Here is a 14663-nt window from a genome sequence, read left to right as displayed (position 1 = left end):
GCTTCTCTAAATGTCTGGCTTATTTTCTAAAATAGGTTTTTCAGGCCGAATGTTTCCCAGAAGCCTAAATGACAGAATGGAGACAGGGAATTAGAAGCCTTGCAGTTATGTCTTGGCTCTACTACAAATTCAACCACTGCCTTTCCGTCAATCAGATTTTGAGACATTTGTTCCCTCAAACATAAAATGGGAAGAACTGTTTCTTTGCCTTCTTATTTAAAAGCTAGTGTAAGAGGCCCATACAACTCACAGGTCTGAAAGAAGAGTTCTCTACAAAATCAGATGTTGGTATGCAGTGGGACTGAGGTGCCCTACTCAGATCTTGGGAAACCATAAAAAGCCATCTCATTTCCCTCCTCTTTCTATCCACCTTCTCCTCTTTATTCCCATTAACATGTCAATAGTTCCCAATCAGATGGATTTTGAATGTGACTCAAAGGAAATCTGAAGAAGAGGTATTAAAATAGACGAATTACACAGTTGAGTACCGGAAGGGGCAATAGCATTGCTACTGAAACCCTACAGGTCAAACTTGAGAATTCAGATCATGCTTGAAAGCCAAAGAAAAGCAAGATTTTTCTTACAACAAAGGTCATATGTAGATATATTTTCAGTTTCTGGTGTTTATTACCGAATCAAAAATATATATAGAATTCTGCCTAACACACATCATTTTCTAGTAGCTTCCTGCCTATTGCAACCTACAGCTCTGGGGGTTATTTGACTTTTAATAAATGAGTCACACAGCTGAGGAATCTTTTCATACATACTGAACAAAAAGGGGTGGAGTGAAAAAAGGCACTAAGGTCTGTTTCCTTGGGCAATCTGGTCACTGGATTTTATAGAATCCCATGGAGATTGCTGTATCTCTGACCATGACCTTCAATGACGTCCTGAAATCAGGCCACTGCCTACAAGAGGGCCAGGAGGAAAAACCTCATGTAAGATGGGATAGTGTCCTGAGGACAGACAGACAGGCCACCTAAAGAAAAGCAGCAATGCAAACAGAAACACCAACATTCACTGCAGCACTATTCACAATAGCCAAAAGGTGGAAACAATTAAACGTCCATCAACAGAAGAACCGATAAACGACGTGTGGAAAATACATACAGTGGAATGTTATTCAGCCACAAAGAGAAATGAAGTCCTGGTCCATGCTACAACATGCAACAGCCTTGAAAACATGATGTTGAGCGAAATCAGTCAGTCACAAAAGGACAAATATTGTATGATCCCACTTGCGTCAAACAGGCAAATGCAGAGACCAAAACGTATTAGTGGTTAGCAGGGGTGGGAGGGAGGGGAAAGGGGCTCACTGCTTAGGAGCCACTACCCTTCTGTTGATGGTGGTGGAATAATTTGGAAAAGCACAGTGGTAATGGTTATCAGTGCCACTGAATCATTCATGTACAAATTGCTGAACTGGCAAATGTTTTGTTATATATATTTTTACCACATATGCACACACACACACAATGAAGAACCCAATCACACCTTAGCAATAGCTAGGGAAGTGTATTAGGGAAATCATCTTGGAATAATTTTGGCCCATTACTTACTGCTTAGGGGCCTTCCCTGCATCTCTCTCTCTTTTTCCCTGCTTGGTCACTCAGCAATTCTGTTCTAAGTAGAAGCCATGGCAGTCACAACCCCACAGCTCTGTTCACAGCCCTTCCTTGGGTCTCTCAGAACACTCTGCTGGGAATACATGTTTTCTTTTTGGCCAGAGACCAGCTGAGTGGTTGGAGGCGCACTTTGTCTAAAATATGAAAACTTCTCTAGGGAAGGGTTACAACAATATCCATGTTCCAAACAATTTTACCTAAGAGGTAGCACCCAAATGATAGGGCCTAATTATTTTTAGTATAATCACATTTCTAATCATGTAAAGATTTCTTTTCTTCCTTATCTTAATTGCTTTCTCTTTTCTTTATGGATAGGGCGATAGAGAGGAATTAGTTATATTTCAATTCCTTCTTTAATTAGTTTCAGGCCCGTAATGTTCACCAACTGGGAGAGAAAAGCCAGACAAGCTGACAGCCAGCCTCCAGCAATGCTTGAAAAGACAGGTAAAAATCCTGAGTCAGCAAATGGGAACAGAAAGCAAATTTAATTTATTAAAATGGTCACATTTCTAAGCAGTATCTGGGATGTTACATCAAGTAGCGAATTAGTACAAGGCAACTGGTACTGGTAAATTAACAGATAAACAGGATGATACTTACTTCATTCTTGAAGAAGGTTATTTTTTTAAGCTCTGTTTCCACGATACTCTTGAACTATCAGTATAAAATGCACTTCCACAAACTGATATTAAATGCCCATAACTAGCACAAACACAAGACTTGCTTCCCATTTATTTGTGATTTTGCAGGGGTTCAAACCAGTGAATAAAAAATCAATTTTCTCCTACATTAAAGGGAATTTGTTACTAGTATCTTCAAAATCATCGCAATCAAAACCCTACCTGAAAATAGTAATATGAAAAAGAACTTTAAGGTCTCAAAAAGACTGTGCAAAAGTAGTAATAAATGGCATTTTTTAAAAACCCAACATGGAAGCTTGGTTCCCATTCTCCTTCTGATGTTTGGTCTCTGATTTGTCTTTCAGGACAGTGGGTTTCAAAGTCTGGTGTGTATCAGAAGCACCTGGAGAATTAACAGAGAATACAGAGGCCCAGGCTCATTTCAGTTCCCCAGCAATGGTTTACAAGCCAGGCTGACCAAAACCACTTGGGGAGCTGTGAAACAAAACAAACTCCTGGGTTTCACCCCTGGCAATTTTGATTCCATAGGTTTGTAGCTGAGACCCAGACATCTTAAAATATTTTATTTAAACAATTGTATTTATTTATGTATTTTACAAACTTCCCTGGTGGTTCTGATCAGCTAGATTTGGGAACCACTGACTTAGGACACTTATCTAAGGCCTATCAAAGAACCTTAGGCCTCTGAGTTCACTAAGAATGTTCATAACTCTGGGTAGGGTATAAATCACCATCCTATAGAGAATTTACCAAATTAAACTGACTGGAAGTGATTTGATACTGAAAACCCTGCTCAATTTAGCACTTAAATTACCTGATGATTTTCTATCTATCCACTCTCCACCCCCCGGCTAGGATCGTACGTAATATTTGTTTCTTATGGCTGTTAAGTACTAACCGCCCAAATGGCTCATAAGCAAGGAATCAGTTCTGTTAACCCCTCCCTCTTCCTCTTCCTTTCAATTCCCAGAGCCGCCTACAGATCTATTCCAGAGCGCCACAGCCAGGTGATGTCACTTGCAGCACTATGTATTAAGCACACCAACCCAGAAACCTGCAAACCCTGCCCCACACCACTGGCAGGGTTAATTTCTTTGTGGAAAGAAATGCTCTCATCATACAACATAGGTAGTTTAAAAGCTTGACTATTCTTGAAGCCAAGACAAGAGGAAGCTAATTATGACTCTAGAAGCTTCAAAAACACAGTGACTTCCGGGCCACCTCCAGTAGCCCCAAACCCACAGATGTCTAGCCTCCTCCTTCTGCATCCTGGAATCAGATATTTAAATTCAAAATCCAAGACAGAAAGAATCTGAAAGCAATGACCTAGAATTTGGGAAATGACACTTGATCTCCACCCACACCCTCCATCTGATGTCATGATATTAACATCCATCAAATGGAAAAATCAGGTCAAAAGCAGCTGAGCATTACGATCTTTAAAACACAGATGCTGATTTCTAATCCCTCCCACAAAATTCCAGATAACCAATTGGGGATGAGGTGATCCTCCTTAATCAGAAGGCACTAACTCAGCCATGTGAGTCAGCAGCAGGGCTGAGATAATTTCAGGAGATGCAGAAATACACACGGGTCCCAGGTGTCTTCATAAAATGATGATGGGCCTCCTTACTGGACAGCTGCTATAAGCCAACTGATGGTTTTGAGGCATGTTCAAATGTACCAAATAAAACTGCTGGGTGGGCATCCAAAGGGAAGAGCTGGAAAGACCTCCTCAAACTGGGATGAAAAACAAGCCAAACACTCCTAACAACAGGACCAGCTGGAGGAGGATTTGTTTTTCAGATTGATATAGTCCCCTTGGGTGGACAAAGAAATGATATCTTCTCTGGAATTGCTCATCATCTTTTCAATGAGGACTCTAAAAAACAAATAAAAAATAAGCCTGAGAACTGGTTGGAGGAAATGGAGAAATGGCAGACATTATCTGTTTTATCAATGGACAGCATTCAGAAAAGTCACAAGGTTCAAATGCCCCTCTGTCCCCAGTTATCTCAGGAGAAAGACGCATCCCTGACCTTCAGAAACTGGCATTCCAATGACTCGGTCTGTTCTTTTTTGCTCAGAAACAAGAAAAGAGGGTCCATGGGGCCGCAGTGGAAGTTGGGAAAATCTACATGCCTAGAGAACTTGGCTGCTAACCAAAAGGTATGTGGTTCTAATCCACCAGCTGCTTCTTGGAAACCCTATGGGGGCAGTTCTATTCTGTCCTGTAGGGTCACCATGAGTCAGAACCGACTTGACAGAACATAACAACAACAACATCCCCAGAAGAGCATAAGCTACTCACCTCATGGCCTCATTAATGTTTTTGTTCTCCTTGACTGATGTTTCTGTCCAACCTATGAAACCATTCTCTTTACTAAACCGGTCAATCTGGTCCCGGCTCACTGCCCAAGGGGACAGATCACACTGGCAAAGAGAATAAAAGGTAACATCATAAACTTCCTGGGAATAGTAACGCTGCTCAGATACCTGTGAATTTAAAACACTGCCACCAACCAAAGGCTAAGAATACTAGCATCTAAAATAGACAGTCAATATTCTTCCCAAAGAAAGCTTCACTCTCACCATCCCTTGAACAGAGGAAGAGATGATTCTGCCAACTTAAGAAGGGGAAAAAGATGCCTAGAACCAGAGAGTATTTTAGACTATATTCTCTAACCCATAGTTATTCTCCGACCACAGACTGAGGCTGGGGCCATTTTCCTAGACTGATCTCATACCTTGTTGGCCAAGAGCAGGCAGGGCACGGGCTCACCACTGGGCAGTGTGAGCTTGCTGTCCAGGTCCTGTTTCCATCTCTGGCTGTTGCTAAACGTAGTGCTATTAGTAACATCAAACATAATAACACAAGCAGAGGCGTCCCGATAGTAAAGTCGTGTCATAGAGGTGAAGCGCTCCTGTCCTGGGGAGAAAGGAGAGGGTACACAAGGAGGTGATTTTAGAAACAGTCTCAGCCCCTCTCTGACCCTCTGCTTTCATTGTGGGAGAAAAGGCAGCATGGGTAGTGGTTAAGATTCTGTCCAAGTTGAAATCCCTGCTCTGCCACTTACTATCTGTCATGGATTGAACTGTGTCCCCCAAAAATATCTGTCAACTTGGCTGGGTCATGATTCCCAGTATTGTATAACTGTGTACCATTTTGTAATCTGATGTGATTTCCTTATGTGTTGTAAATTCAATCATTATGATCTAATAAGATGGATTAGCGGCAGTTACACTGATGAGATATACAAGATTAGATAGTGTCTTAAGCCAATCTCTTCCGAGATATAAAAGAGAGAAGTGAGCAGAGACACATGGGAACCTCATACCACCAAGAAAGCAGTGCGAGGAGCAGAGTGCATCCTTTGGACCTGAGGTTCCTGCACAGAGAAGCTCCCAGACGAAAGGAAGATTGATGACATAGACCTTCCTCCAGAGCCAATGGAGAAAGTGTTCCCCTGGAGCTGAAGAATTTGGAATTTGGACTTGTAGCCTACTGGACTGTGAGACAATAAACTTCTCTTTGCTAAAGCCATCCACTTGTGGTATTTCTGTTAGAGCAGCAGTAGATGACTAAGACACTATCTATGTGACTTTGGGGAGGCAAACTCTCAGTGGTTCAGATTTCTCACCTGTACAGTAGGGCTAAAAGCAGCATCCTTTATCACAGGGTTGTCGTGAGGATTAAGGAGCCAGGGAGTTTAAAATGCTTAGAAGAGCACTCGCACATAATAAGTGTTAGTTGTTATTATTATCATCTCTATTTTCTGGGGATCTTGTTTCTCATCAAGGTCAGCTAAAAACCTAGAAAACCCAGAAAAAGCACCCTCCCCATGCTGTGGAAGCATTTACCTATGGTCTGGACAGCCCACCACCTCACCACCCGCTTCAGCCACACAGACACTGCTTTACATCTGTTCAGGGCGAAACTTTCAGTTTCTGTATCCTCAGAGCAACTTAACCATTCCAGCTTCAGAAAAAAAGTTTGGGTTTTGCTGTTCCCCTTTTCTCTGAGAGGTTGCTGGCTGAACTGAACTTCCTTCCCTTGTTCCTATCCAGCTTGCCCAGCTCACCTGCAATATCCCACAGCTGGAGCCGCACCATCTCTGAGTCGGACCACTGGAGAACCTTCAGAGCAAAATCCACTGAGAATATAATGTATATTATACGTTAATAAAATTTAACCTTTAAAAAAATCCACAGGCACTTCGCCAAAGAAGATATTCAGGTGGCTAACAAGACACATGAAGAAATGCTCGCGAGAATAACAGCACAATTGGAAAAGCGTAGTCAATGTCACTGAACTGTGCATGTAGAAATTTTTGAAATGGTGTATCTTTGGCTATGTGTATTTTCACCAAAAAAAAGGTTGAGAAGTTAGAGGGTTGACGTGTTGTGCGGTTGTTAACCAATGTCATAAAACAATATGTGTACTACTGTTTCATGAGAAACTATTTGTTCTGTAAGCCTTCACCTGAAGTACAATAAAAAAAAAAAACATAAAAAAAGAAATGCTCACAATCATTAGCCATTAGAGAAATGCAGATCAAAACTACAATGAGATATCATCTCACCCCAACAAGGCTAGCATTAATTCAAAAAACACAAAACAATAAATGCTGGAGACGTTGTACAGAGACTGGAACACTCACATACTGTTGGTGGGAATGTAAAATGGTACAACCACTTTGGAAATCGATTTGGCACTTCCTTAAAAAGCTAGAAATAGAAGTACCATACGATCCAGCAACCCTGCTCCTTAGAATACATCCTAGAGAAATAAGAGTCGTCACACGAATAGATATATGCACACCCATGTTCACTGCAGCACTGTTCACAACAGCAAAAAGATGGAAACAACCTAGGTACCCATCAACAGACAAATGGATAAACAAATTACGGTATATCCACACAATGGAATACTACGCAACAATAAAGAACAACGATGAAGCAGTGAAACATCTTATAACATGGAGGAAGCTGGAGGTCATTATGCTGAGTGAATTTAGTTAGTCACGGAAGGATAAATATTGTATAAGACCACTATTATAAGAACTCAGAAAAAGGTTTAAACACAGAAGAAAACATTTTTTTGATGGTTAGGAGGGTGGGGAGGGAAGGGGAAGGTTATTTACTAACCGGATAGTAGATAAGAATTATCTTAGGTGAAGGGAAGGGCAGTACTCACTACAGGGGAAGTCAGCACAACTGGACTAAACCACAGCCAAGAAGTTTCCTGAATACAATCAAACACTTTGAGGGAAAGAGTAGCAGAGGTAGGGGTCTGGGGACCATGCTTTCGGGGGATATCTAGGTCAACCGGCATAACAAAGCTTATTAAGAAAATGTTCTGCATCCTACTTTGGTGAGTGGCGTCTGTGGTCTTAAAAGCTTGCAAGCTGCTGTCTAAGATGCATCAACTGGTCCCACCCACTTGGAGTAAAGGAGAATGAAGAACACCAAAGACACAAGGAAAGTAGTAGCTCAAAAGACAGAAAGGGCCACATAAACCAGAGACTTCATCAGCCTGAGACCAGAAGAACTAGATGGTGCCCGGCTACCATCAACGACCGCCCTGACAGGGAACACAACAGAGAGTTCTGGATTGAACAGAAGAAAAGTGGGGTGCAGAACTCAAATTCTAGTAAGAAGACCAGACTTAATGGTTTGACTGAGACTGGAGGATACCCGGAAAGCATGGCCCCTGGATTCTCTATCAGCCCAGAACTAAAACAATTTCCGAGGCCAACTCTTCAGACAGGGATTGGACTGGACTGTGGGACATAAGGTGATACTCGTGAGGAGTGTGCCTCTTAGCTCAAGTAGATACAAAATGGGCAGCTTCTGTCCGGAGGTGAGATGGGAAGGCACAGAGGGTTAGGAGCTGGTTGAATGGACACGGGCAATCAGGGGTGGAAAGGAGAAGTGTGCTGTCACAGTATGGGGAGAGCAATTAGCGTCACATAACAATGTATGTCTAAATTTTTGTATGGGAAAAAAAAACGCACAAGAAAACCCAGACCAAATATGCAGTTACAACTCTAGTGGAACACAGCTCTCAATTTCATTTTTATATTTTTTAAATAATATTTTATTGTGTTTTCAGTGAAGGTTTACAGAGTAGTTTAAGTTCACATTCAACAATTTCTACACAAGTTGTTCAGTGACATTGGTTACATCCTTCACAATGCGTGAACATTCTCATTATTTCCATTCTAGTTGTTCCATTTCCATTAGTTTCCCTGCCCCCCCTTACATTCTCATCTTTTTTTTTTCTTTTTTCTTATACTTTAGATGAAGGTTTACAGAACAAACTAACTTCTCATTAAACAGTTAGTACACATATTGTTCTACAACACTGGTTAACAACCCCATAACATGTCAACACTGTCCCTTCTCAACCTTGGGTTCCCTATTACCAGCCTTCCTGCCCTTCCTGCCTTCTAGTCCTTGTCCCTGGACTGTTGTGCCCCATTAGTCTCGTTTTGTTTTATGGGCCTGTCTAATCTTTGGCTGAAGGGTGAACCTTGGGAGTGACTTCATTACTGAGCTAAAAGGGTGTCCAGGGGCCACAGTCTCGGGGTTTCTCCAGTCTCTGTCAGGTCAGTAAGTCTGGTATTTTTTTGTGAGTTAGAATTTTGTTCCATATTTTTCTCCAGCTCTGTCTGGGACCCTCTGTTGTGATCCCAGTCAGTGGTGGTGACCAGGTACCATCTAGTTCTACTGGACTCAGTCTGGTGCAGACCATGGTAGTTGTGGTCCATTGTTCCTTCGGACTAATCTTTCCCTCGTATCTTGTTTTCTTCATTCTCCCTTGCTCCCAAAAGGGTGAGACTAGTGGACTATCTTAGATGGCCACTCACAGGCTTTTAAGACCCCAGACACTACTTACCTTTGTTTTAAAGTAACTGTTGACTGGTCTCAAATAGGTGATTTTTTAAAGGAGCACAGTACTTTCAGGTGATATTATTTTTTGAATTAATTTGTTATTTCGCTACAAGGTGACCTGAGGGGTTAGTTTCCGTTCAAGGTTTGAAGAGTATCTCAGGGCAATAGTCTCGGGGATTACTTATTTTAAGCCCTCAACAGACTGAGCTGAGCCCACCCTCACGTACTAGGTATGGGACAGATAATTCATACTCCCTCTCTGAAGGCGTCTCCAGCTGTTACTCTGCTGCCAAGCCAATTTATTTGACACTGTTTGTCTCAAAGGCTGGGAACAGGAGGGTGAGAGTCATTATGAAAACAACTCCTAATCTTAAACAGTTTCTGGGAGATTTGGGGGGTCTTCTCAGGGAAGGGATGATGGGGTGGGAGGGGAAATGAGGCAAATCTTGTCGCTTTTGCATCTTCCACATTCAATTTCACTGTTGGTTTCTAATTCAAGTGTATTATGAGAAACATACACCCTAGGGAATTCTATAGCTCTCCCATAAGGCTACAGGAATTATCTCAGGCCAGAATGGGATTAAAAGGAAAAAGTCCTGGAGGATTACCAGGAAATAAACGCTGCACGGATACTTCTTAAGGGCTATGCTGGAATCTACCACCACATCTGGTCAGGATTGCATTAGATGTGTTGAGACTCCATGAGTTAAGGCTGAACAAGTATTCCAAGGGGAAAAGCTTTTTGATAAGCGGAGAAATAGGATAATTTCTGAGGTCTGGAAATACATTCTTCCACATCTGTGACAGAAATAAGAGCTAAGGGAAATTTATAATAAACACCAAAAAACAATTTGCCAGAATAAATGACAGTGAAACAAATTCGACGGGGCTGCCTTGTTTTCCCAGGTCTGGAAAGTTTTCCTTCTGTCTTCGACAAAGTGCAGTCCTACCACTTTTCTACCGCTCATTGTAGTGCAAAATATTTGTGTGGTTCTTCTCTGATACATTTCTGTCTTACACAGGTTCTGGCTTTGCAGGTTTTTTACTGTATATTCTTTACTAAAGGAAAACTAGGGCAATTGCTAAAAGTTAATTAGCAGGACATTTTTAACTCAAATCCATGAAATGTTGTTAGCTGCCATCAAGTCAATTCTGACTCACGGAGACTCCACGTGTGCAAAGTAGAACTGTGCTCTACAGGGTTTTCAAGGCTTGTGACCTTTCAGTAGAAGACTGCCAGGCCTGTCTTCTGAGGCGCCTCTGGGTAGGTTTGAACTGCCAATCTTTCGCTAGTAGTTGAGCGCTTAACCATTTGCGCCACCCAGGGACTCCATAATTCATGAAATAAAAAAAAACAAAAAACCTGTTGCCATTGAGTTGATTCCGACTCATAGTGATCCTACAGGACAAAGCAGAAACCTTAAGGTTTCCAAACAGCAGCTGGTAGATTTGAACTGCCGACCTTTTGGTTAGCAGTCAAGCTCTTAACCACTGTGCCACCAGGGCTCCAATCCATGCATTAAATAAAAAAAAAAAAAAACCCAAACCCATTGCCACCGAGTCGATTCCAACTCATAGCGACCCTAAAGGACAGAGTAGAGCTGTCCGATAGGGTTTCCACGGAGTGCCTGGTGGATTCAAAAGGCCGACCGTTTGGTTAGCAGCCACAGCTCTTGACCACTGCACCACTAGGGTTTCCATCCATTAAACAGGGACCCTCATATTATTTAGGAGTGAGGGGGAGGGGCAGGGTGGTCAGGAAACAGTCTTTGAAACTTTAAACCCTTAATTTTGCTGATGTTCTTACAGGGGAAGGAGAATGTTTTAATTGCAATGTAAATGCTTGATAATTTTTAAAATTCTGTACGAACACCAGTACTCATTTTCAAAAATCAGATTAGTACAAGTTTTTACAAGAAGCCCTGGTGGCACAGTGGTTAACCAAAAGGTTTGAACCCACTAGCCACTCTGTGGGAGAAAAGACCTAGAGATTTGCTCCCGTAAAGATTACAGCAGTGGAAACTCTATGGGACTCTCTGGTCCTGTAGGCTCGATCTCGCTATGAGTCGGAATCAACTTCACAGCAACAGTTTTCCTTTAAAATTTCTTTTAACTGAGATAAACAAATGTTTAAATTACTTTCCCCCTTTACCAGTTCTTCCCAGCTAAACGCTAACGAAAAGGCAACAAGGCATCTCTACCGCTGAAAAAAGTTCAGTTGAGTCCAAAGGCCACAGGTGAAAAAAATGAATTAAGTCTTGGTGTCCTCTGTCTTCCTCCATCCCCACTTTAAGGGAAAAAGGGGTGGGAAAACAGGTCAGAGAAGTAGTATATTTCACACTTTTCAAAGAATTCCTAGGTTGTCTTTAAGCAATCAGTGGACAGAAAACACAGCTCATCAGCCCTGATAAGCATCTGATTCTGTGGCCAAGGCTCTGTAGAGGATTTTGTGACCCCACCCGGCCCAAGCAAGCCCATAACAAAGCTAGGGTCCTTCAGACCAGTTCAGTGTCCTAGGTCCTCCCCTCGAGGCCAGGTTAAAAACCTTTCTGTTTCTTCCTCAACAGTGAACAGTCCCAGCTGGCACCTAACCAGGCCATACAGAGGGTCTCGGCTGCCTCTGCCCCTCGCTATGATTTGCCTGTGATAGCTTCGAAGGCTGCAGGAGTTCACAGTTCGCCCGCGCAACGCAGAAACTGCTCATATTCTCACCCATTTCTTACCTTCACACCTTCGCCCTATCTCTTTCCAGGCAGCCGGCTCAGGCTGGGAAAACTTAATAGGGGAAACCCAAGAGGGATACGCAAATCAAACACCCAGCAATGACGCCCCTGAGGATCCCAAACACGCACTTCCTGACTTAAGAAGGACCCAAGGACACCAAATCCTCCTCCCCTCCACCCTGCTTGGGCCCACAGCTCAAGTCCGTAGTCGGGGCCTCCGCCTAACCGCCCCCGTGGCCCCAGCGAGGTCTCACCTCCTACCGTAGACTTGTAGTGTTTACTGAAGCTGTCCTGGGAATATCTCTGAACCAGCGACGTCTTGCCCACTGCGGCGTCCCCCACCACCAGCACTTTGAACAGGTGGTCGCGGCTGCCCATGGCGGGCTAGCGGGGTGAGCGTTTTGGGGAGGTGGGAAGTGTTTTAACCCCTCTAGCTCCAGACGCTCTACAAACTCAGGTTAGGCATTCCCGCTCACCGCCTCTGGGGCGGCACTAACGAGAAAACAAAAAAGGAAACTTTGCACTCAACTTATACGCGCTTCCTCCCCCGCGGCCGCAGCCTGGGTGGGGCACAGGGCTCGGCTCTGAGCCCCCCGGCTGTAGGCACCTCCTGCCACTCTCGGCCCGGCTGCCGAGAAACGGGAGGAGACACCGCGGTGCCTCACCACCCGGACTTCCCCCGTGCGACTCCAGTGGGCGACTGAAGCCGGCTCAGCTTATTTCAAGGTTAGGGCCAGAAGACGGGGGCCCTGCTCCCACTGCACAAACCAAATTCGGGGGTAAGAGTAGCCCACACCTCACTCCTGGATGCTAGCCCGTCCGGGGTGGCGCGGTCCCCTCGCCTCCCTCCGCAGGCGTCACGTGCAAGGTTGCTCGGCACACTACATTTCCCATCTCACTTCGCGGTGAAGAGAACTAGCCGAGTGCGGAGGCTCGCCGCGAGGCCTCCTGGGAAATGTAGTTTATGCACTATTTTTATTTTAAAAAAACATACACAAAGTTTCGAGACTTTCACAACCCCCATACTTCTTCACTAGTTTGGAATCTTATTTTAAAATAATTCTGGATCCTTCAAGGTGATTTGTTCGACATGATCTCATCTGCCTAAATCCCTCTTCAGACAGATTAGCTTCCTTAGATCTTTAAAGGTTCTATGGAGCTAAGATGACAAATTATTCCATAAATTCTACAAATTATTCCACTAATAAAAACTCAAGTATCATCCCTCATGCTCCAAGCGAAGTGCATTTCCTATTCCTTCAAGTAAATAGACAAGCCCAGGACATTATTAACATGATGAAAACTAGATCTTATACATGTGTATCTCCCATATGACCCAATATCAGGCAAGTGCAGGGAAACTTGACCCAAGAGTCCTACCCTCACAAAACCCCATGCCAAAAGTTACAGCATTTAATAACTAGCCACAGCAATAAAGACAGACAGAAAACAAGAGACAGTTCCTCATTCTCGCTTCCACAGTCCCTATTCTAGACAAAACATGTATCATTTGCCCTGGAAGCTAATTGCAGCAGCCTTGTTCCATTTATTTGTTGCTGCTATTGGTCATAAATCATCATTAAACTACAGTTTTGCAAATCATATTTTCAGCCTGTAGCCTTTCTGACCTGCCTGTCCTTTAGGCAGGCGGTAAGGGGACAAGATGGATGTATGACAAGCAACATGAGCTCTGCTTTCTATGCTTTTCTCAGGAATAGAAGTGGAAGCAGTAGGGCTGTGAGAAAACAGCCCAGGGAGCTGACAGCATGAAATCCTGCCCACATTTGTTGGTAGAAATGCCATCACTTAACTTTCTGCCAGGAAAGAACATTAGCATGGCTCACAACTTATTTAGCTCAAATTGTTTGTTACCCCAGGTGGCGGAGATCAGGCATCTTTAAGGATGTCTCAGATCCTTTTTCAATAGTCCTTTCTCAATTCCTGTTTGCTTTGACATTGCTGACATAGTTCAAATGGCTTAAAATCCATTTCTCACTTGACTTCGGTGACATTGTTCTTTCATAGTCATCCTGCCTCTTCTTTTACGGTTTCTCTCTATCCCATCTCCCCCTAAATGAGTATTTCCTAAGGCTTGGTTCTTGATCCCTGTCATGGACTGAATTGTGTCCCCCCAAAATATCTGTCAACTTGGCTAGGCCATGATTCCCAGTATTGTGTGATTGTCCACCATTTTGTCACCTGATGTGATTTTCCTACGTGTTATAAATCCCATCTCTGTGATGTTAGTGAGATGAGATCAGCGGCAGTTATGTTGATGAGACTCAATCTACGAGACTGGATTGTGTTTTAAGCCAATCTATCTCATACTACCAAGAAAGTAGTGCCAGGAGAAGAGCACATCCTTTGGACCCGGGGTCCCTGCGCTGAGAAGCTCCCAGTCCAGGGAAAGATTGATAGCAAAGACCTTCCTCCAGAGCCAACAGAGAAGGGCTTCCCCTGGAGCTGATGCCCTTAATTCGGACTTCTAGCCCCCTAGACTGTGAAAAAATAAATTTCTCTTTGTTAAAGCCATCTGCTTGTGGTATTTCTGTTATAGCAGCCCTAGATAACTAAGACAATCCCTGAGTTGATTGTTCGATAAACTCTTCACTTTAGTTAATTGCCTTTGGCTTAAATATCTCTCTTTGTCTTTATCTCTAAACCATTACGTCTAACTCCCAGAAAGGCACCTCCACTTAGATGCTCCGCCACAGCTTCCCTCTCATTACATCTTGGACTGAACGCATCACTTGACCACATAACAGCTCCTTTTC

At 43.3% G+C, this 14663-nt stretch overlaps 1 protein-coding gene across 3 annotated transcripts; it reads right to left on the bottom strand.

Moving 5' to 3' along the window:
• Positions 1-1356: 1356 nt before the first annotated feature.
• Positions 1357-12704, bottom strand: RAB29 (RAB29, member RAS oncogene family). 3 transcript variants are annotated; one of them, XM_004375220.2, is made up of 5 exons: positions 12144-12648; positions 6352-6423; positions 5017-5198; positions 4581-4702; positions 1357-4151 (listed from the first exon to the last, which is right to left on the bottom strand). In XM_004375220.2, exons 1-5 carry the CDS (start codon positions 12265-12267, stop codon positions 4037-4039), a joined length of 615 nt encoding a protein of 204 aa, XP_004375277.1. In that variant the 5' UTR covers positions 12268-12648; the 3' UTR covers positions 1357-4036. The 3 variants fall into 3 exon arrangements, with proteins under 3 accessions (XP_004375277.1, XP_023586074.1, XP_023586075.1); XM_023730306.1 differs by lacking the exon at positions 12144-12648 and adding an exon at positions 12686-12704 and having other exon boundaries at positions 1359-4151; XM_023730307.1 differs by lacking the exon at positions 12144-12648 and adding an exon at positions 11890-12066 and having other exon boundaries at positions 1359-4151.
• Positions 12705-14663: the final 1959 nt, after the last annotated feature.

Source organism: Trichechus manatus, unplaced genomic scaffold (genome assembly GCF_000243295.1).
Source record: "Trichechus manatus latirostris isolate Lorelei unplaced genomic scaffold, TriManLat1.0 scaffold00035, whole genome shotgun sequence".
Taxonomy (NCBI): Eukaryota; Metazoa; Chordata; class Mammalia; order Sirenia; family Trichechidae; genus Trichechus; species Trichechus manatus.
Note: the sequence above shows the minus strand (reverse complement) of the source record. Positions and strands in the feature narration are given on the sequence as shown.

Coding starts and splice junctions, on each gene's coding strand:
- RAB29 (XM_004375220.2), bottom strand. CDS start 12,267: ATGGGCAGCCGCGACCACCTGTTCAAAGTGCTGGTGGTGGGGGACGCC. Junction 6,424..12,143: donor CTACAAGTCTACGGTAGGAG/GTGAGACCTCGC, acceptor TTATATTCTCAG/TGGATTTTGCTCTGAAGGTT. Junction 4,703..5,016: donor GCCTGCTCTTGGCCAACAAG/GTATGAGATCAG, acceptor TCTCTTTGCCAG/TGTGATCTGTCCCCTTGGGC.